Source organism: Arvicanthis niloticus, chromosome 11 (assembly GCF_011762505.2).
Source record: "Arvicanthis niloticus isolate mArvNil1 chromosome 11, mArvNil1.pat.X, whole genome shotgun sequence".
In the NCBI taxonomy this organism is placed as follows: domain Eukaryota; kingdom Metazoa; phylum Chordata; class Mammalia; order Rodentia; family Muridae; genus Arvicanthis; species Arvicanthis niloticus.
The window spans coordinates 64,432,624-64,453,174 of NC_047668.1; the positions used below are offsets into that span (position 1 = coordinate 64,432,624).

General features: G+C 41.6%; 2 protein-coding genes across 4 annotated transcripts; one reads left to right on the plus strand and one right to left on the minus strand.

The window, feature by feature from the left end:
• The first annotated feature begins 287 nt into the window (after positions 1-287).
• Cebpzos (CEBPZ opposite strand) lies at positions 288-5,302 on the plus strand. 3 transcript variants are annotated; one of them, XM_034514032.2, is made up of 5 exons: positions 288-408; positions 2,292-2,412; positions 3,283-3,327; positions 3,971-4,055; positions 5,082-5,302. In XM_034514032.2, exons 2-4 carry the CDS (start codon positions 2,298-2,300, stop codon positions 4,051-4,053), a joined length of 243 nt encoding a protein of 80 aa, XP_034369923.1. In that variant the 5' UTR covers positions 288-408; positions 2,292-2,297; the 3' UTR covers positions 4,054-4,055; positions 5,082-5,302. The 3 variants fall into 3 exon arrangements, with proteins under 3 accessions (XP_034369923.1, XP_034369919.1, XP_076798416.1); XM_034514028.2 differs by lacking the exon at positions 5,082-5,302 and adding an exon at positions 4,189-4,550; XM_076942301.1 differs by lacking the exon at positions 288-408 and adding an exon at positions 989-1,127.
• On the minus strand, positions 3,958-20,546 carry Cebpz (CCAAT enhancer binding protein zeta). The gene is made up of 16 exons (XM_034514027.2): positions 20,340-20,546; positions 18,045-19,537; positions 15,648-15,879; positions 14,918-15,104; positions 13,114-13,202; positions 11,149-11,202; positions 10,371-10,473; positions 10,202-10,270; positions 8,899-8,965; positions 7,686-7,786; positions 6,974-7,031; positions 6,587-6,774; positions 5,882-5,968; positions 4,971-5,029; positions 4,794-4,875; positions 3,958-4,229 (listed from the first exon to the last, which is right to left on the minus strand). Exons 1-16 carry the CDS (start codon positions 20,481-20,483, stop codon positions 4,093-4,095), a joined length of 3,150 nt encoding a protein of 1,049 aa, XP_034369918.1. The 5' UTR covers positions 20,484-20,546; the 3' UTR covers positions 3,958-4,092.
• Positions 20,547-20,551: the final 5 nt, after the last annotated feature.

Consider the following 20,551-nt stretch of genomic DNA (forward strand, 5'->3'; position numbering starts at 1 on the left):
TTCCTTTCTCCTGTCTTTCTTTCCCTTAGGTCAGTCCGCTTCTGACTATTGATTGGGTAGTACCTAGGGGCAGCGCTTCTCAGCTTTAATGTGCAAAGGAATGTGCAATTGTCCAGGGATCTAGCTGAAGGGCAGATCCCGATTTAAGATCCCACTTCTCTGGCCACTCCCTGGTGGTGAGTTGTTCCTGTTTTGGTACATTTTGGGTAGAGTGGGAAAGGAGGATCCATGTGCAGGGTTTGGAGACCGTGTCCTGAGTTCAAATGCGACTTCTTTCTTTTACTTGGGTATGGCCACGGGCAGGATAACCTTGTCTATCAAACAGCAGTGCCCTACAGATGACAGGTTCCTCTGTGGGGCGTGTCGCTGCGACCGTGCGCGTGCGCAGTCGGGTTGCGGAGGCCTAAGGTAAGGACAAAGCTGTGTGTCCTGCGTCGTCGGTTCCCCAGTAGGGCGCGTGGGGTCTGTGACATTCTTGGGTCAGGGGAACACTCGAGCGAGACTGCCCCGCTGGCACAGGGGCGCGGGGCAGGCGCGAGCGTTTCCGGGTCGCCGAGCCGCGGCGCATGCTGGGACCAGGACCCGGGGAAGGCTGGGTGCTCGCTGTTGGAACCGTGCGGGGCAGCGGTCCCAGGTCACAGCGCCGCCCGCCCGGCCGACTTTCCTTCCTCAAGGAAACACTGGAGGACACGCAGGGTTGCTTCACCTGCGCTGCAGCCCCAGCCGCTCCTATGCAAGAAGGCCCCGTGGTCTTTGGTCTCCTTGGGCCATCTTGTCTAGACAGAGTGTCCCTGGTGACAAACGGGCTTTATTATTAAGTAGACAAGTCCCAAGGCGCAGGACCTTGGAATGTAACACGTCCATCTGTTTTTAAAGAAAGCAAATGTTTTATTAATCGCGTTATCTGGACTGTTTGAAACCTTAGCACCACTTTCTTCCAATCAAAACGATTTTACTCAGATCGCTTAAGTTATGGAACGGGCTGCAGGCAGGTGTGTTGTATCCTGGCCCTGAAACCTTAAAAAACAGCCTTGAGAACTTAGTACTGAGCAGGTCTGTCAGTGATGTAGCAGAGTACTGGGAATCGAGGAAGGCAGCTGTCCCTCCTGCCTCATCCCCAGTTATATGTAAGTTTTTTATTTGCTTCGTTTTTAAAATGAGAATAATACAGTTTCTTTTGGTCCCGGAATGATTCCCAATATGAAAGTGAAAAGGTAACGTTGGAGGAGGAGGGACATGTGGTAACAGTCCAAGGCTAATCCTGACAGTGTTTTAATTATTTTCATACTTAGACACCATGAAAGGGAAGTAAAAGCAGGGGAAGGACTGACTGACCAGGAACATTATACAACAGCCTGTCTCAGCATTGAGGACGGAGCAGTGGGAAAATGCCAGAATATTAGATAAAAAGATTAGTAGTTCATTTCTTGATTTGGGGTTATAGAGAAGCAGAGTTATAAAGCCTGGGTAAACTTTTGTACATTTAGCACGTCAAAATCTTATTTGCTGTAAAACCTTCCTTCAAAGAGACAGTCTTTTGACTGTTGGAAACCGAACCTACTACTCATGCTAATATGCTTGCAAGCTCCAACACCCACCGATGCCCCTTTCTTGGTTTGTTTTTGCATACAGGGAGGGAAGATTTCAATTATCTGTAGCTTTGCCATTTACTGGGTCACCACCCAGTCAACCTCTCCCTCATGGGCTTTGGATAAAAACTGGAATGACTTCAAGGGGGGAGGTTACTGGGGTGCCACCCTAGACTTGCTAAGTCAGAATCTGGGGAATGGGAAGTGGGCTGAAGACTTAGGAATGCACATTGCTTTGGGGATGGCGCATTGAAGTGTTCTGACATTTGAGATTTGCCTGAAAGACAAGACTGAGTTTATTGTCTGGTCTCACATCCATCTAGGAAAGGCATGAACAACTTAACACAGTAACCCTACTCTTGCAGGGCAGTTTCCAAAAGGGCCTTGGAACGAACGCTGTTCCTATTAGATTGATTGTATTATAATTCCTAGGTCAGCTAAAAAGTTTCTCTAACCTACTTACCCATCCTGTATCAGACACTAAAAAGCCTTATTTCTTCCAGTTTGGCTTTGTAAAAAGGCCCACCTTCTCAGTATTTCTGTGGTTTATCACATCTTTAGGTATGGAGATTGGAAACTGTATGTAGCAATGTCTAAATACATATTACTTTTTAAGTTTCATACAAGCATTGAAACTGGGAATGGAGTTTTTCAGTATAGGTGTGGCAACAGGAATTTAAACATGCTCGTCACATTGTTCAGTTTAGGATGGCTCGGACCATGGAGCCCCTGGCAAGGAAGATCTTTAAAGGAGTTGTAGCCGCTGAAATTGTGGGCGTCTTTGGAGCTTACTTTTTGTTTAAAAAGATGAACTCAAGCCAAGGTAAACACAGTTCAGCAGTTGTTTTCTAGCAGGGGATGCACTAAATGTTAGTGGCATTTCTGGGCAAAACATTTCTTGGGTTTGAGGATATTACATGTTTTTATGGGCAGGAGGGGAGTGGGGTGTTTGTTACTGTACAATATGTGACTCACATTTTACTTGCCGAGTAGGAGTGTCTGTGTTTTACCAGGGAAGGATAGTACTGTCCCTATTCCCTCAGAATTGAAAGGAATGGATGGAGGCAGCTTGGCCTGCCTGTCGTACTTGTTTGGTATTCAGAGAAAAAGGTAACACTGCTGTTTGCTCAGAACAACCTCAGGTCACAGCATTCTTAGCATCAACAGTAGGCACTGAAACCATTTTCCATGCTATTGCTGAAGATAGTGTAACAATGTTAAATTTTGTACTAGAGTCCTCAACTTTTAAAATTAGGAATTGCTATCATTTCTTCCTCTAACTAAGCAGGGAACAGCTCTGGGGCAGTGATTTATCTTTGAAGATTGTCACTTGTCTTCCTCAAAGTATTTCATTAGGATGTTATGCCAGGGTGCTACTGGATGTTCACAATCTTTAAAGTAAATATAAGAGTATAAAGGCTGCTGGGTGGTGAAGGTGCACACCGTCCCAGCACTCGGGAGACAGAGGCAGGCAGATCTATGTGAGTTCGAGGACAGCTAGGGCTGAGAAACCCTGCCTTGAAAAACAAAACCAAACTATAAGGGCTATATTTTAAGTTGACTGTAATTTATATACTATCCTGTAAGATTTACTTCTTGGATTAGAAGCTGCTTGGTACAAAATGCTAACAGACACTAATAGACTAAATTGTGCCTTAATGTTAATACAGTGATTTTTCTTTTTAAATATCAGATTTCAGGCAAACAATGAGCAAGACGTTTCCCTTCATTTTGGAAGGTATGTTTTTCAAGTAAAAATTCAAGTGCAAAATAACCTATAAATTCTGTGGTACTTTTACAACTTTAGAGCAAGTGACATTATTTTGTTATTGGTTTCCAACACTAGTTGCCTCCTGGGACCACATAGTAAGGACTCACACCTGATTACTTCGATGAGGACAGTTGGCTCTTGTTTTAATCCCGATTACCTTTTTTATTGATCAACCTTCAGGTATACAAACATTGGGCAAAAGTTCTATCATTGAGTTATATATCCCACCCCGCAAGCTGGAGTTTTAATTCTTTCAGTGTTAAGAATATAGATTCCAGAGTGTGACCTAAGGTGGGGATGGCCCAAATCACAGTTACTGTATAAAAGACTGTTCTCCTCAGATGGACTAGGTTCAGATGCTGCTTTCTCTGGGAAGAGCCAATGCCTTCCTCCACAGTTAAGAGCTGACCACAGGGACATCATGTACTTAGCCTGAGCACGGCACCCGGCACGACGAGTGGCTCATGGCAGTGGTTAGGAGAGTGGTCACAGCTCGAGCATGGACAGCCCCGCTGTCCCTTTCATTGTTATGTAGCAACATGGAAGAACTTTTTCACTCTAAGTTTAACTTTTGTGTAATTTCATACGTGACGGCACTGTGTTTCCACAGTTTATTACAAATCCATGGAACAGTCTGGCATGTATGGCGTTAGAGAGAACGATCAGCAGAAGTGGTTGGAAAGCAAAAGTTAAGGGTAAGTACAATCCTAATTTATTATCACTCTGAAGCCGTCAGTTCCTTTGCCTTTTGGGTTTCTGTGTGCCTTTCATCTTCTTCCTGAACTTCTTCTTCTTCCTGATGATACTTTTCACATCTCTGTTGTGCAGCCAGTCATCGCGCTCAGCTTCCCACTTGAGCTGTTTGAAACCTTTGAGGGGAGAAGACAGATGAGTCTGTGGCCCCGACAGAAGCTCCCTGACTGTAACTGCATTCAGGCCACAAGGCCTGCAGTTTTCCAGCCACTATGCATTCCCAATGTTTGTTGTTCCCCTCCCTCTACTGTCTTGATGAAGATTTTGCAAATGAAAATATAGAAGGATTTATACTGGAAAGATTTTTCTTTTCTATTTTATGAAAGACTAGAAACTAGTGATTATAACATTAGGAATGATTACAAAGTTTTCATGCATGTAAGAGTACACCTTTAGCCAAGTCTAAATAAAATAGACTGACTCTTGAAGAAAAACCATGTTTGGGTCTGTAGTTTGTGTGTGTCGTTTACATGCCTTACTATGTGACAGACAAGCTTTCTGCCACTTAAGGACATCTTCAGGGAAGTCCCATTTAAAAACTTGGATGACACAGGTGACCTGGTAGTGCACACTTGTAATTCTACTGCTTGGGGGAGGAGGGTCAAGAGCTCAAGGCCAGCCTGGGCTACCTGAGAACCTGCCTTAGAACCAACCCAACCCAACAACATCGGCTTACTTACTTGCATTATCTTTGTTAGCCATGGCGTTCATGCCAATAGTATCAAACTTGGAGCCCATATTTTCATCCAACAGATGGCCAAACTTAAATAAAGAAAGACAGGAAGAGTGGAGGATGTCATTAGGAAACTTGAGAAGAATGTAAACAGCTGCTTCTTAAGTCAGTACATTAGCCTCACCTCCTCAGCAGACACAAACAGGCTGGAGTCACTGAAACTTTTCTTCTTTTTCTTTTGTCCTTAAAAAAATATATGTGTGTAGGTTACTCAAAGTGTGTACTTATTTTTCAGATTTGGTCCCCGATCAATGTTTATCTTTACAAGAAACCAACAGTATCACTCAGGATTAAAATTCCACAGCTGACATGAATGGAGTTTGTAATGTGTGAAACAAAATATAAATTGTAATTCAGGTCTTATTTTTTGGGCTTGGGAAAGCTGACTGAAGAATGTTGTATTATCAATAAACTTTTATTTGTGCTACTGAAATTAAAATGTCTATTAAAAACTTACCTATGGTTTTGAATCTGTAGACATCTCAGGAAGGTTAAAGAGGTAAGATAGGGCTCACATGTAAGTGGACTCTGGACACACGACTGAAGAGATCATCTGGACATACTTAAACGTGAGAGGGTGGGGCTCGGGAACAATGAAAACTGAGGCTGGATGTGAGAACTCTGTCTCCACATTTAAGAGCTCTGATGTTACAGTTCTCAACGCACCTTTCTTGGCTAGGAAATGGTTTAATTGGTATACTGGCATCACAAGTGTGATGATTGGAGTCAGATCTGCAGCAGCCATGTAAAAACCTGGGTGTAGTGCTGTAATGTCAGTGAGGAAACAGGCATAGGCAGGTGCGTGTCTCGAGCCTCATGGATCAGTTAGCCTGGCCTAAATGCTGAAGTCCTAAGCCTAAGAGAGACCCTCACCTCAGACAAATGGCAGAAGGTGCCTGAGGGCTGATCTTCAAGAAAAACTTTCTAAAGGGCATCAAACCAATTCTTAAAAACATATTTCCCCAAATAGTAATTAATAATGTGCTTCATTATGGCAGCTGCTATGGTTTGAAAAGATTACAAACATTTTCTTACCTTGAAACGATCCAGCAAAGTCAAAATCATTTTCACTGTTTCTCTTGCTTTTCTTAGTACTGGCTTTGGGGCTGGCTTCAGCAGATTCTGTTACCCAAGAAAGTTAGCCATTAAACCATTTTAAAACAAGCCTGGAAAATCCCGATTCAGTGTTTGCTACAGTGGCAGTACAACATTAAGGCCTGGTCTGTCTGTCCCATGTGTATGCAGTCCTCCAGGCCCATGGATACAGACACTCTAGTCTCTCCAAGTCCCTGCTAGCATGCCTAAGAACACAGTTTACTCAGTGACCATTAATGAGACCAAATACTTCAACACTCTGCTGCTGAGGTCCAGAAGCACGATGCAAAGCAAAGGACAAGACTGCAAATCCTCAATGGGCCGGCACCCTGCTCCTTTATAATGTACACCAGTCATCTCTCTCGCCGGTGCTGGTTAACTACATGAACATCTATTGCTTTCTCCTGGATAAAGTGCTCACCGTTATTGCTTTTGTTCTTCGGTAGCAGAGGCTACCCTGAGCCTCACACGTCCTAGGCAGTATTCTGCCGAGCTACACTACCCACCCTTATACTACATGATAAAGAGGCACATGGCAGCTCAACTGGAACTGGAACTGCTGACTAAAATTAGTTCAATACTGGTATGTGTGTTCTTTAGATATAGAAACCTAGCCTAAGAATGTGACTTTTTTTCAATGTGTACCTGGAACATCTTCAATTTCATCATCCGACACATCCATGAATGTCCCTCCATCTTCATCAATTTCAAAGTCTTCTTCGTTCATACTTCCTAGAGAAACTTCGTCGTCATCCAGGTCACCGAGCTCATCGTCGTCACTGCTCTCCGAGTCTCCCAAGTCATCCTTAGCTTCTTTTGTTTTCTTCACATTGCTGAGGTTGGGGAGGAAGGGGAGTTGTAAAGGAGGCCCGTGTTTTCTAAAGTGTGCGCAGGACACTAAGCTCGAAGCATTCGAAAGGTTCAAGCCCAGTGAACGTTTCTCTTATGGATCACTTAATTTCTAGGCCTCCTCCTCTGATGAACAATAGTCTGGGAAATACTGGGAAACAGTACAGAGAAACTTGAGTTTACCTGGCAAAATCTATATCATCTTTTCCAGGCGTGAAGCAGTTGTCATCTTCAAATGTGTCTGCCCAAGAACAATATAAAAAATGTAGAGATAGCAAGGGACAAGAGCAATATACATTATATACCCCAGTCGGCTGTGACGCAGAGCCAGGATCTCACACCAGGACTGCTGCTGGTTTGTCTTATACAAACCTATGAGCTCAATGAAATCTTTAAAATGGGGTCTGTTAACTTTAATTTCTGTCTATAGTTCTCTGCTGAAAAATAACCTTAGTGTTTATATTTTACTGAGTCTAGGATATAACAGTAACAGCAAAGTAAACCCTTCCATTTTCATGTAGTTTCATTTGATTACAGTTAACTAAAAATCCCCAAGCTCTAAGGATTATAAAGAGAAAAATGATAAAACAGCAGGGACCGCTACTCACAGGACTGGGAGATTATGAAAAATAAACAGTGCTGTATCATCAGAGACTTGGTTTTAGAAATGGAAACACTCTTCTTGCAAACAGAATTGTCTTACATATTATACAAAGCTCAATTATATAGTTTTCTAGAATAAGTATGAGTAAGTTACCATAGATTTTCACTATAATCTGCAGATCAGTGACTGATCAATGATCAATGGTACTAAGTTCACTTATACCACTAATACTGTACAGTCTTTTAACAAATAGTAATAATTTTACAAATCGAGTCAACAAAAACAAGTTACCAATCATATTTTCAAATTCTTCGTCATCCACATCTTCTATACTTTCTTCATCCGCATTGCGTTTCTGTTTTTCTTTGACAACAGCAACTTTTTTGTAATACCTAAAGTAAAATGTATATTATATGTCTATATAATTAGTGTGTTACGGATACTCAAATGGACACAAATGAGTAAAATCTGTATTCAATATAAAAGTGTTTCGAGTTAAACAAAATAGTGGTAAACTGTTGAAATGTGAAGTATAATAATTTCCTTTACTCTTTAGAGGGTCTTCCATGTAGCCCTGGCTGGCTCTATACACACAATCCCTGCTTTCCTCCTGAGTTCTAGGTTACAGGTATGAGCCACCAAGCACTTCGAAGTGAGATAGAAGAAGCTCTCACAACTTCACAGTGTCTTAAAAGCCATTTCATCAGCCATCTTAACCTGGCACCACAGAAGCCTCAGGGTATGTGTAGAGTGTTGACTAGCATGAACAAAGCCCTGAGTTTAATCCCACACAACAGTAAAATAATTACATAGTAAAAGGTTAGTTTAACATCAATACTACTTAGCTAAATATTAGAATATGGTGGTTTTAAATGACCTAAAATTGTTAACAACTTACAAGTCCACTTAAAGTCACAGTAAAACTTAAGACTTTCCCACTGACATCACCATGATAAAATTATTCACAGTAAAAAAATTTTTTTTAAAGCAATTTAAACCTAATTAACTAGTCAACCAGATAACTTGAAACTATATTATAAGGCACTAGAAGCATCAGGAGTGACTTTAAATATCAATCAGCCCAGCTTCACTCAAAGAATCCTTCTGCTTGAAGGATAGTGGTCTGGACAAATTACTCCTGAGACAAATTACTCCTATGTTAAACTATTACAGATAAAGCCTAATAAAGAGTTACTGTTTGGGAGGCAGAGGCAGGAGGATCACAGTTGGAGGTCAACTTAGGCAATATACAAAAAGATCAGGGGTTAGGGTCAGTAAGTTAGCTTGATGCCCCAGCGTAGGGGGATGCTAGGGTGGCGAAGCGGGGAAGAGACAAAGGGGAAGGGAGATGGGATGGGAGGTTTGCAGAGGGACGACTGGGAAGGGGGACAACATCTGAAATGTAAATAAATAAAATAACCAAAAAAAATTGTAAACAAATAAGAAAGCAGTATACCAAATATAAACATTTAAGTAGCACCAACGAATGCTGTATGTATCTTACCTGTAGAAGAACACCTCATCCACTGGAATCTGGCTTTCTTCTTTTGCAAGGAACTCTTTACTATTCACTGCAGAATGAAGTATTTTATTACTCATTCCAGTTACTCTCGCGCTCAGACTGTATCTAACATACTGGCAGTTCTGAAACCTCCACTTAATTTTTTTTCTTGAAAGGGTTTTCTGTGTAGCCCTGGCTGTGGTGAGTCACCACTGCTGAATGGTTCTGAAGTCTTGAAACGAGACAGTGTTAGGTAAGAGGCCCACAAGTATAAAGCACACCTCTGAAGTGTGTGGACCTCTCAGCAGCCTAAGCTCTTGGCTGCCCCCTTGAGGATAACAGGTGCAGAGAACAGTCACAGTGGAGACACAAGTTTCAAGAGAACCAAACTATTTTAGAAGATTTATTTTCTTTATATGTACATGTGTGGGCAAAGACATGTGGCTGTAGGTGTCGGCAGTAGCCGAAGATGTTGCACCTCCCTGGAGGTGAGGTTACAGGTGGCTGAGACACCCTACATGGGTGCCAGGAACCAAACTTGGGTCTTCTCCCAGAGAAGTACTCTTACCTGCACTGAAGCCCCTCAAAGAGTTCTGCTTCTACCACCCACATGCAGGATTATAGCATACTCTGGTTGTCTTAAAAGTACAATAATGCTTCTAATTTTAAAATCAGGATGAAACCATCAACAGAACTTTCCATAATTTTACTTAATACTGAGAAAAATTAAAAAAATAAAGAATTCAAGGATATTATTATTATTTTTTCCCTAAAGAAATTCAATTTCTGATTTGATTTAAAGATTTGGTTTGCCTCACAGTCCTAATTACCTCTGAGTAATCCTGTTGACATTTCTGGATTTCTGGAACGTTAGCTGGAAATAACTAAAACTTCTAACTTTAATTTTTGAGCAGGATGAAGGTGGGACTGGTGTGTAAAGAAATGTCCTTTCTGAATAGAGAAGCAGAACAGGGTCCGGAATATTGGTACCAAATACAAGTCCACAGGGAAACATCAACTGCACTGCCAACGGTGCTGCATGAAAGAGCCAGCTGTGCAATTTGTGTTAGAAGAGTTTAAGACGGTCTGAACTGTACAAGATATGAATTGTACATGTTGGGTTTTGAAGGAGCTATGTGCTATGGGCATGGTAGAATGGTGTAACTGCCAAAGCTGGGGAATGGCTGCCAGTGGGCCTATCATCTAACTTCCTTTGTTGATCATAATGAAGTGGGTCACAGACTATAGTGTGTACTGCACTGTTGCATGCTATCCTTTGGTGTCACCTCCCACGCTCTGTGCTTACCAGCAAGGTCCCGGACATTGTGCATGAAGTGTTTCCTTTTGGGCTGCATCACAACACTGTCGGTGTTTTCTAAAATATAAACCACGATGGTCGAATGCAGTTATACATTCATTCACTTACTAAATCCCAGTAACAAAAACCAAATAGTCATTAAATAATGGAGGCCTACCTTTGCCTTTATGTAGCTTTGGATTTCGGTATACAAATCGATCCAAGAATCTCATGAGTGTGAAATCCTGCAGTGGGTCCCCTGAATACTGAATAAAATTTCCCTGAAAGGTGGTAGAGGATTTTAGGATTTAATAAAAAATGGGTTCATCCATCCAAACAGAAAAAACATAAGCTGCTCTTATGTCCCATCTGAGGCACAGATCAACAAAATTTGTCCATATACCACACTAAAAATCTACACAAACAAACACATATTTTATTATATACTGGTGATTTTATAGGTAATACAGTGGAGACTGTGTAACTATTCTAAGAACCAAACTCTGAAAAAGCACACCCAGGTAGCAGAGGCTGCAGCAAGCTTCCCCAGCCTGAAGAAGCAGCTGCTGTTTACTGATGTGCTACATTTCCATTCATCTCAGCAGGAGACCAACTCTGTTCTCTGTATTAGACATTGCTCCTCAACAGCAGCAGGAAAACATCAGATTCTACATGGCAGGGAAAGTTGTACCATCAATTACTGATTACCAAAAATTACAATACTTAGTAAGGTGTGAGAGCACCCTGCACTCAAAGGCAGGCAGTTCTCTGTGAGTTCAAGACTTGTCTTGAACTTGTCTTGAACTTGTGAGTTCAAGTTTGTCTAGGTTTAGACAAACTGAGTTCTAGGACAGCCAAGGGCTCTGTCTTAGGAAAACAAAAACAAAAAGCTAACCCCTTTCCTCCTCAAAAAACCCTATAATATTTACATATTTTTAAGAGTATTTTATACTTACCTCAAGGATAGTCTTTGCAAAAAGGGCCACAGAAGGGTGGAAATGTTCAGATAGCTATATAAGAAAAACATAAATGTCATTATTTTTAAAGTCAGTTTTTTTTTTTTTTTTTTTTTTTTTTTTGCAAAATTACAGGTTATTTGAGAAAAATCTAGACAACTGAAATTTAAGCTAATACAGAATGATTCTCAAACATTTGGTTTCCAAACCATGTGTGCACTTAAAAATCTGAAAATTTAAGACTTCCAGCAAAGAAGGTTATTTTTATATTTACTTTGTTAGAATTCACAACAGAAAAAAATGTAAATGCTTGTAGTTCATTTAAATTAATAGCTTGAGGGGCTGGAGAGAGAGATCAGCAGTTTAGAGCACTTGATGTCCTTGAGAGGCTCTGAGTTCAGGTCCCAGCACCCACATACTGGCTTTTAACTGCCTGTAACTCCAATTCCAGGGGATCTGACAGCCTCTTCTGGCCTTCTTGAGAACCAGGGATGCAAGTGGGTATACTTATATACATGCAAGCAAAATATACACATAAAATGAAAATAATAAAAATAACATACCACCACATATTAATGTAAGCAACACATTCATGGAAAGTAAGTGTATTTCAGAACAAAAATTATAAAATTAAGAAGCATTAACTAATTGTGAAATATTAGTTAACCTTCAAAACCTTCTTTGTGTTTAGGTGCAATTCAAATGCAATGCATTTTGAATCTTTCCCAGTGTTCTATAGTATTTGAGCATATAGGAAGAGAACCTAGCCTCAAACAGATCTGTGGTTACAAAAGGAGTTAATAGGTCTTTCACCAAAGTGTGGATTTTCTTCTTTGATGCTATACCAAAAGGAAAAATGAATTTACAGGTGGAATCAACCGTATCAAATGGCCTTAGGCATTTGCTAGAGTTAACTGGTCCTTTATGAATATGTAGGCCATACCCACATGTGAATTAGGAACACTGTACACGGGTCATTTGAAAAATGTACACTGGATGAGTAGAGCACTGCCTCCAGATTGCACAGAATTGCACTGTTAGTGTGAACACTAACTGTATCAGCCAATGTTGTAGAGCGGCATGACTGATCCCGAGGCACTGCTTGAGAATGAATTCTGTTACTGACTACAGGCACTATTAGTGGGTTTTGCCTGAGGTAAAAGAATCACAGTATGCCAGTCAGTCTATCAAGATACAGCGCTATGAATCAGGAACAACTGACCAAGTTCTACCTTAGACATAGTTCAACTTCCATACTTAGGTGCACAGCAGGAGTGGGAATGTACTTTGCAGTCACACAGGGAACGCTGGCATGTATTTAAGGTCAATAATGAAAGCTTTATCATTCCCAAGTGATCCTGGCTTTCCCCCTTCCCTTATTTACTACAAGAACACGCAGAGAAGAATATAACGGAAGTAATGGCTACAAACACACCAGCTTTATTTGTATCAGGGCATCAGCAGTTCCCCTGTCTTCCTTTGTCTCGTTACTGCTATAGCTAACACAGTGACAGACTGACAAAGACACACTGGCATTACCAGGACAGTAGCTGTGATCGTGCAGACTCAATGCAGTTCTGCTAGCATCTGTACTCACATTTCAAGAATAACTCACAGGGAGAAACTTTTGATCACTGGAGGCTATTAAAAACCTAATTCCTCTTCTTCATTTATAAAATAACATAGTAAAAGATTTCTCTTCTCACACAATGTCAGGACACCTTAGAGAGCCATGTGCAACAATCACATTCTTATTTGTAAGCTAGGTGTGGTATTTTTATTTACATGCATATCAGTTAAAAGTTTCTATACTATAAAATGAACACACCACACTATGTTTTTGCTTTATGTGTGCTTTCATATTTGCTTCTTCATCATTTGCAAGCCAAGTTTCAATGTGTTAAAATTCATGAAAGCAAGAATATGTGTCACAAACGAATTAAAAAATTGTTGAAATCATTTTACCTTTCTGAGCTCCCAAAGACTTGTATTTTCAGCTCCGCAGAATAAAGGATTTCTACTGAACGGATCATATGTCTTTATTTGCTTGCCACCTAAGAACACAGTATTTTTGAAATGCTTTATTCCTAGCTCAGAAAGACACTTCAAAACTATTACAAGTAATGTTCTTACAGAAAGACCTAATCTTCAAAACTGCTAGTAGTCCAGTCATCCAATACTAGATTTAAAATGCCAAGTCTCTTCAACAATTTATCTTGATGTCTGTGCACTCAAAACATTTTTTTTTTCCGAAAAAACTTTGCAACATACAGGCCCCACCCTCCTAATGACCGATCTCTTCAGCAGTTTTCAGGCAGCCAGAGAAAGTGCTAAGAAGACCAGTGTTAAATGGGTAAGATGGGAGCAGCCTACGGGAGCACGTCCAGACTGTCTCAGAGCCGGTGTTCCAAATCCTTACTATGAAGCTACATTCAGGAAGGTTTTTTCTTGGAACAGGTTTGTACGCTTACAGAAACCCCAAATTAAAAGAGACTTACTTGCATGTGGGGATCAAAAAACACTATTTAGGAGCCAGGTGTGCATCCAGTTCAAGATCTGGGACCCAGAGACTGAACTCAGAGTTCAGTCCGTGAGGCTACGGAGCAAGTGCCCTTCCCTTTTCTGGATGAGCTGTCTCACTGGCCCAGCAAGGTCTTTAAAATCCACTACTAACTCTACAGCCCTAGAACACACTTGCCGTCCTCCTCAAGGACAGCAGCCTGTGCTTCAAACAGAGACGTCCTTCTGAGAGGCTCCCTTCTGACTGCAGCACTCGCTTTCCTCTATCTAAATGGACACTTAAAGCTGGGTGACTTTAACCATGGGTCCTAAAAGAACTGGCTCTGGCACTGCCTTCCTCAGTCCGAGGCTGCTGTTCTTTTTCTTTGTGGCCTTAGATAAAGACTGCATTTCTAAGCTTTCTTTTGGCTCTAATATTGTATTAACTGAATAGGTGTCTTTTGGTGTCTGTGTATATCGATCGTCACTTAGGGCTTCTACTTCTAGGAGGGTCTACCTTAAAAATTTGCTTTAAGGGGCTAGAGAGATGGCTCAGTAGTTAAGAGCACGGGCTGCACTTCCAGAGGATCTGGGTTCAATTCCTGTCACCTACATGGTGCTCACAACTGTCTGTAACTCCAGTTCCATGGCATCCAATGCTCTCTTTGGCCTCCTGGGCATGAGGCATTCACATGGCACACAGGCGTATGTATAGGCTAAACACACATACACATAATAAAAAATGAATAAAAAACTTTCTGTAAGAAACTATAAAGGATGAATATGACAGCCACACAAAAACCAAGAGAGGTCACAGGGGCTATGATCAAATACAGTTCCATTCAGAAATCAAACTTCATGTGAACCACACTTGGATGCCGTTATGTGCTCTGATTAGAGGCTCAATAAGGCTTAAACTCTTATTTAGAACAGAAATTAATGATTCACAGTGCGTAGCATTTTATTGTTTTTCAGAGAATTCCCACAGCTCTAAAGGCATCTGCTTGATTTCCAAGATTTATTTAAAACACTCAATTCTGTTAATAAAGATTATTTGTGATTCTCTACCGTTAAAATCTCACTTCATGGTTGCAAATGTAGTGCAATACTTGTTCAGCTCACACAAAGGTTATGGGTTCCACCTCCAGCATCGTCACATACACACACACATACACACACAAACACACACGCGCTCAAGGAGCTATGAAGATAACAGAGGAAACTAATTCCTTTTTTTAAAAGTTCAAGGGGACAAGCCAAAGGACTTCACCTTTCAGGTTGTCAAAGTGCACCCAGGAAGCGGCCTTTGGTTTCTCGGTTTCTGCACTGCCCCCAGGCTCCATCTCCTTCGCCTTCACTTCCTTCACCGCATCTATAGCTGTTTCTTTGTCTGCATCGGTAAACTTTTCATCGTCACTGTCATCCCCCACATCAATGAAGTTTTCTTCATCAGATTCCTAACAAATTGCAGCAGTAACTCTGTTAATCAATGGGAATTGCAATGAAGTCGGTATTCATTTATGTTCTGTAGAGTTTCAAAGACTCACTTCAATTCTGGTAAATTAAACTCTAGTCCTGACTGCCACTCAGGTGAAACAGAAGACTGTACTCTCTTCCTAAACACGAGAGAGCCAAGAGATTTTAAAACTGAATTCTCAAACATTTGCCGTGTTATAAACCAAAGACAGGTGCTATTACTACTTATTTTCACCTCATAACCGAGGAAGCAGATAACAAGGGTCTACTCACTCTATAATCACCCGTGATTGCAACTTCTACTGTAGTGCAGTTTCTTATGTAATAAAGGGAAATGTCAAGGAACCTGCTCTCTATTTACTGTGCACCTGGCGGTGATGTCTAGCCCCTTCCACTCTAGAACTTACACTATAACACACTCCAGAGAAACTAAGCTACTGTAAGTCAAGGAAAGAAAAACACACACAAAAGCCCCAACCAACACACCAGCACCCACTAGGGTCAAGAAGCAGTAACGCACATACCGGATGATCATCTAGTTGGCTTCTTAAATCTGGTTTAGCTTTCAGGATCTCAGACACAAGATACAACGCTCCACAAATGAATGGCGGCATCTGTGTGCAGGTAACCTGAAGCAACCTCTTCACAAAAGCCTTCACCCGACGCAACATGATGTCGGCCTTCAAAGACTTGTAGATCAGGTTGAGAAACATCGCTTGCTTGGAACATGTCATCAAGCCTGGATCCAACATCTTTCTGTAAAGTGAAATCAAGGTCAAGTATTCATTCATAAAGTCATCTTCACACCCAGCAGTCACAGCTTAAGAGACTCCACAACCAATTACAACCTCATCTTAGGGAGACATTTCCTGCATACGTTAGAATAAGAAGCTATTTCAGTCTTATCAGATAAAGTGAGAATCAATGACTCCAAAGGAAAGAACACACTGGTACAAGGGATCATCATCATCATCATCATCATCATCATCATCATCATCATATAAGAGCCACTTGTTTTGTGACTTTTTTCTCAATTGTTTTTTTATTCTGATACAGACCCCTCCTGAAAGGTTACATATATGTCAATTAATAAAAACTGACACCCACTCAATCGGTTTTTAACCAGTTCTTGGAAGGCAGAGGCAGGCAGCTTTCAAGCTCCGCCAGCCTGATTTTCATAGCAAATTCAAGGCTTGCCAGGGCTACGCAGTGAGCTGCTAACCCAACAATAGAAACTGACACCTATGAAGCAGTAGAAGAGAGAACTGTCTTTACTTTAAGGTGAGCAGGGCAGCCTCCTTCATACAGCTCTAGTGTAGACCACATATATGAGTAGTGAAAACGGAAATTCTGAGTCCTTAATATGTGACCCAATGGACTACGCACGTATTCCTCCACACACACCATCCCAGTCCAGAATATCCTCTGCATGTCAACAGTATCTAAAATAGGTTCGGTTCTTCTAATATTCTCAGTCTTATGTTTATGCTCCGCTGTTTCCTAAACTCTGAGTCCTCAGTTTTCCTGCCTTTTCTCCCAAAGGTCAAAGGAATCAGACGGCTCTATTACAAGCTTCCTCCATATCCTGGTTTCCTAGATGAGGGGTCCAATCGGGCATTGACTAAAGCCTTCATTAATTATCCCAAATAAAGCTTTTCCCTTATACAGCTCTTGAAATGATAGTGTGTCTGTGTGTATGCCTATGGAAGTCAGAGGACAAGTCAGAGAGTTCATTCTCTCCCTCCACCATGTGGGTCTTAGGACTGATCAAAGGTGGCAGCCTTGTCAGTAAGGCTCTTTATCCCATGGGCCACCTCAGTGGCCCTGTAGCTTTGCTCTGTAAGGTTCCAGTTCTATCATTCAGTGGCTGAAACTTAGGAAACGTTTCAGTTTCCTAATGTGAGTATCAGGCCATGAGATAGATGCACAACCCTGCATTTTACAAAGAAAATACTGTAAAAAAACAAGGTTTATCAAGTTACCAATAGGGTTTCAATGAGAATTAAATAATTAATTTTAACATGGCCAACTACTTCCTGGGATTCAAATCACTATTACAGTGATTTATTATGGCCTAAGTCTAAACTATTAATCATAACTTTACAATTTTCTCCATAAGTTGGATACAGATGTGCAACTGTAACAAAAAACAAAACCAAAACCAAATTCGAGGCCAGGTGTTACAGAACAAGCCTTTAATCCTAGCACTCAGTAGTCAGAGACAGGAGAATCTCTATGGGTTTCAGAATAGTCAAGGCTAAATGGTGAGAACCTGTCTCAAAAAATAAAAGAACAAACAAGAAAAGAATAGATAAGTTTCCTCAACACATGTTGCTGGCATGTGTGAGGCAGATCCAAAGTGCTTACACTGTTAGCACTACCTGTCTTGATGAGATACAGAACAGCTGTGTGATTCAACAAGACAACCTTAAAGCGCAACACAGCCAAACCAAAGCCTGGAACCAGGACTTCCTAACACACAGTCTTTAGCATACTTCCAGTGAGGGTCTTCAGGGTGGGATGTCTGTTGACGGTGCCATATCTCACTCGCTCAGAACATGGGCAGCAGATATAAGCACTCAAAAAAAAAAATCACTTTTTGAATGAATTACTGAACAGCTGTATGAAGAACTGGATGGGGATTTAGAATGAGTATATTGGGGAAAGGGAATTTCAATTACACCCCTGGTTCTAGTTCCTTACTATCCAGTAAGACTTAAAACAAATGTAGTAAAGTGTCATGTGCTCAAAGTTGGTGAATACTCAGTTGCTAAGGGTGCCTATGTGAAATCTATGAGGATGTATGTACACATACATAGGTACATACATATGTGCACCTATATATGCATATAGACACACCTTTTACCCTATACTACATATGCTACACCACAGCCAAGTTCCCACCATATGCATGCACTTACCTGTATAAAGCTGTGTAGTAGCGGTCGGATATTGTCTGTTGAGAATTCATTACTTGGAAAAGTAGCATTAAAGCCTGCACACTAGTATTAAAATTTACAACATGCAACACTTTAAATAAAGTGTCCACCTGCTCCCTCACTTTGTCGTCGCCTGTCTGGGAGTAAGGGTACGCCCTGTTCACACCTGTTAAAATGGCACTGAGCATTTTTGACTCAATGTCTTTTTTCTTGATACAAGTCCGAAAGAAACAAAAATAAAGAGTTATTAATTTGTTAGCCAACTCACTTTCTTCGTGGGAGAGGACCATTTGGTTTAAAAAGCAAATTGCATAGTACTGAGCTTTGGGGCTGATATTCGAGCGAAAGAGCAGCCTCTCTATCTCTCCGCACACAACTCCTTTCATATTGGGATGCTTCCGCAGTAGCACCTCCAACAGATGGGAGGCTTTGGTGGCAATTCTGTTCTGAGGGTCTCCCAGCTTATTTATCACCTGAACAAGAAGAGCTTTTTCCTCCTCGGGTTTATCACAGAGAAGCTCATGGGCGGCCACCAGAGCTCGTGTTTTAGTGGTTACCAAGGAGTCATGACTTAAAGTCTCTAGGACCTGAACAAACTCTGCTACTAAGTGTTTCAGCTGGTGTTCATAATACCACAGGATCAGTCTTCTATCTCTGGAGTCCCTGTTGCCACTGGACAACTCTTCCAGTTTGTGAAAAGGATGCTGGCTGAAAACCCGGAGCTTCCGACTGTCTGGCAGAAGGTCTGTAATGAGCAACTCTTTGAACGTATCCAAAGCCATGAGGCACTGCTGCTTGCTGCCCTTCTTTTTAACAAGGTTCATGAGGGTTTCTACAAACTGGAGTGTGTGAACAGCATCATCCTGGATCAGAAGGATCATGGCTGCCATCCTGTCAGCTAGGGTCCCCGATGACACGATTGCCTTCATCCAGGTGGAAGAGCCTCCCTTTTGATTATTTGTCTTATTCTTGAATAAGCTGACTTCCTGCTCATACAGCTTCTGGGCCAGGGCTTTGTACTTGGACACGACATCCGGAGGCTGCGGTTCCAAGGAATGCTCACTGCTGCACTCCATCTCGTACCACTTGCCCCCAGGCTTGAGCAACAGTGTCTGTCTCTCCAGAAACTCGAACACGTCGGGCTGTTTATCTTTCTTTGCTTTGGAGACGGTGCTGCTCTTAGGATGCTGCTCTGGAACAGTCTTATTCTTTACCTTCTTTTCTGATGTCTTTCTTCCTTCTGTTGCTTTTTGTTTTTTATTCTCTACCTTCAGTGGTTTTGCTTCCTTCTTGCTGGCATTTTCTTTTTTATCTGGTTCATCCTCTTCAATCAAAGACTTTGAGTATTTGGCCAAATTCAGATTCTGAATAAATGCCTCCAATTCACCTTGCTGAAGGTCGTCAATGGTTCCCTTTTTGCCTCCATCCACCACTTCCTCATTATCGTCTAAAGAAGCCAGCATAAGGTAATCTTGCTGCAGAAACACATAAAAAAAAAAAAAAGCCGTATTACAAACCCAGAACTTCAGTAAGAACTTCATCTTTAAAAACCATTACATCTGAATTATTACACTATTACCTGGTAAACTCACTGACGGGAAAATGTGCAAAAGATATGTACACCATAGGAAAACCGTTTTTGAAGAACCTTCTTCAAGATACGAAAATATGCTCAAGCTAACAGTCACAAAATCCAATGAAAATCGCAATGATACATATATGCGTCAGGTAAGGTTAAAGGTTTATATGAATGGGCAGGAGGATGGTTCGGTGGGTCAAGTCCATGCCAAGCAAGCCTGGTACTTAGGTTCGATCCTCAGAATGCACAAAAAGGAGAGAATCGATTCCTAAGTTGTCCTCTGATTTACACACGGGTGTACCAACAAACATACAAGTACTCCTTCCAATAATAAAAACTAATTTATGAGGTAGTGTCGGGAGGAAAAGGCACTTTCACAAAAGGCTACTGTAAACTGGCAGGTCCTTTTAGCGACTCCAATCCAACCTATAAGGCATTTATTTACCTTTTAACCAAGCAGATTTGGATTACACACACAGTAGCGTTCAAAACATTTGTCCACGTGGTTAGAATTAGATCGCCTACATTTTAACGAAGCATAAACGCAGGAGAAAACATGCAATCCGAATTGTTTTTTTCCACTGAAGAGAGGTAAAAGTAAAAGTGTGGGAACGTTCAGAACAAGTCGGCGGCTGGGCGCGGGTCCCACACTCCCGGCAGCGGTGCGCATCCCCTTCCCCAGAGCCTGCGGCCGTTACCTTTGTGCCTCCGAGGCGTAACACCTCCTCCAGAGAGAAGCCATTCTCGGTCTCCTCGTCTTCTTCGTTTGGATCTTCTGTCACCTCTTTGGGACGCCAGGGCTGCTTGGCAAGGAACTCTAAAGGTTCCTGGTCCGCCGACATTGCAAGCTGAACACACGAGCGCAGCCCGTAGCTTACTTCCGCTTTCCGGTGACGCACTTCCTATTAGT

Coding starts and splice junctions, on each gene's coding strand:
- Cebpzos (XM_034514032.2), top strand. CDS start 2,298: ATGGCTCGGACCATGGAGCCCCTGGCAAGGAAGATCTTTAAAGGAGTT. Junction 2,413..3,282: donor AAAGATGAACTCAAGCCAAG/GTAAACACAGTT, acceptor TTTAAATATCAG/ATTTCAGGCAAACAATGAGC. Junction 3,328..3,970: donor GTTTCCCTTCATTTTGGAAG/GTATGTTTTTCA, acceptor GTGTTTCCACAG/TTTATTACAAATCCATGGAA.
- Cebpz (XM_034514027.2), bottom strand. CDS start 20,483: ATGTCGGCGGACCAGGAACCTTTAGAGTTCCTTGCCAAGCAGCCCTGG. Junction 5,030..5,881: donor CTTTGCTGGATCGTTTCAAG/GTAAGAAAATGT, acceptor TATTTTTTTAAG/GACAAAAGAAAAAGAAGAAA. Junction 4,876..4,970: donor TGTTTGTGTCTGCTGAGGAG/GTGAGGCTAATG, acceptor TCTTTATTTAAG/TTTGGCCATCTGTTGGATGA.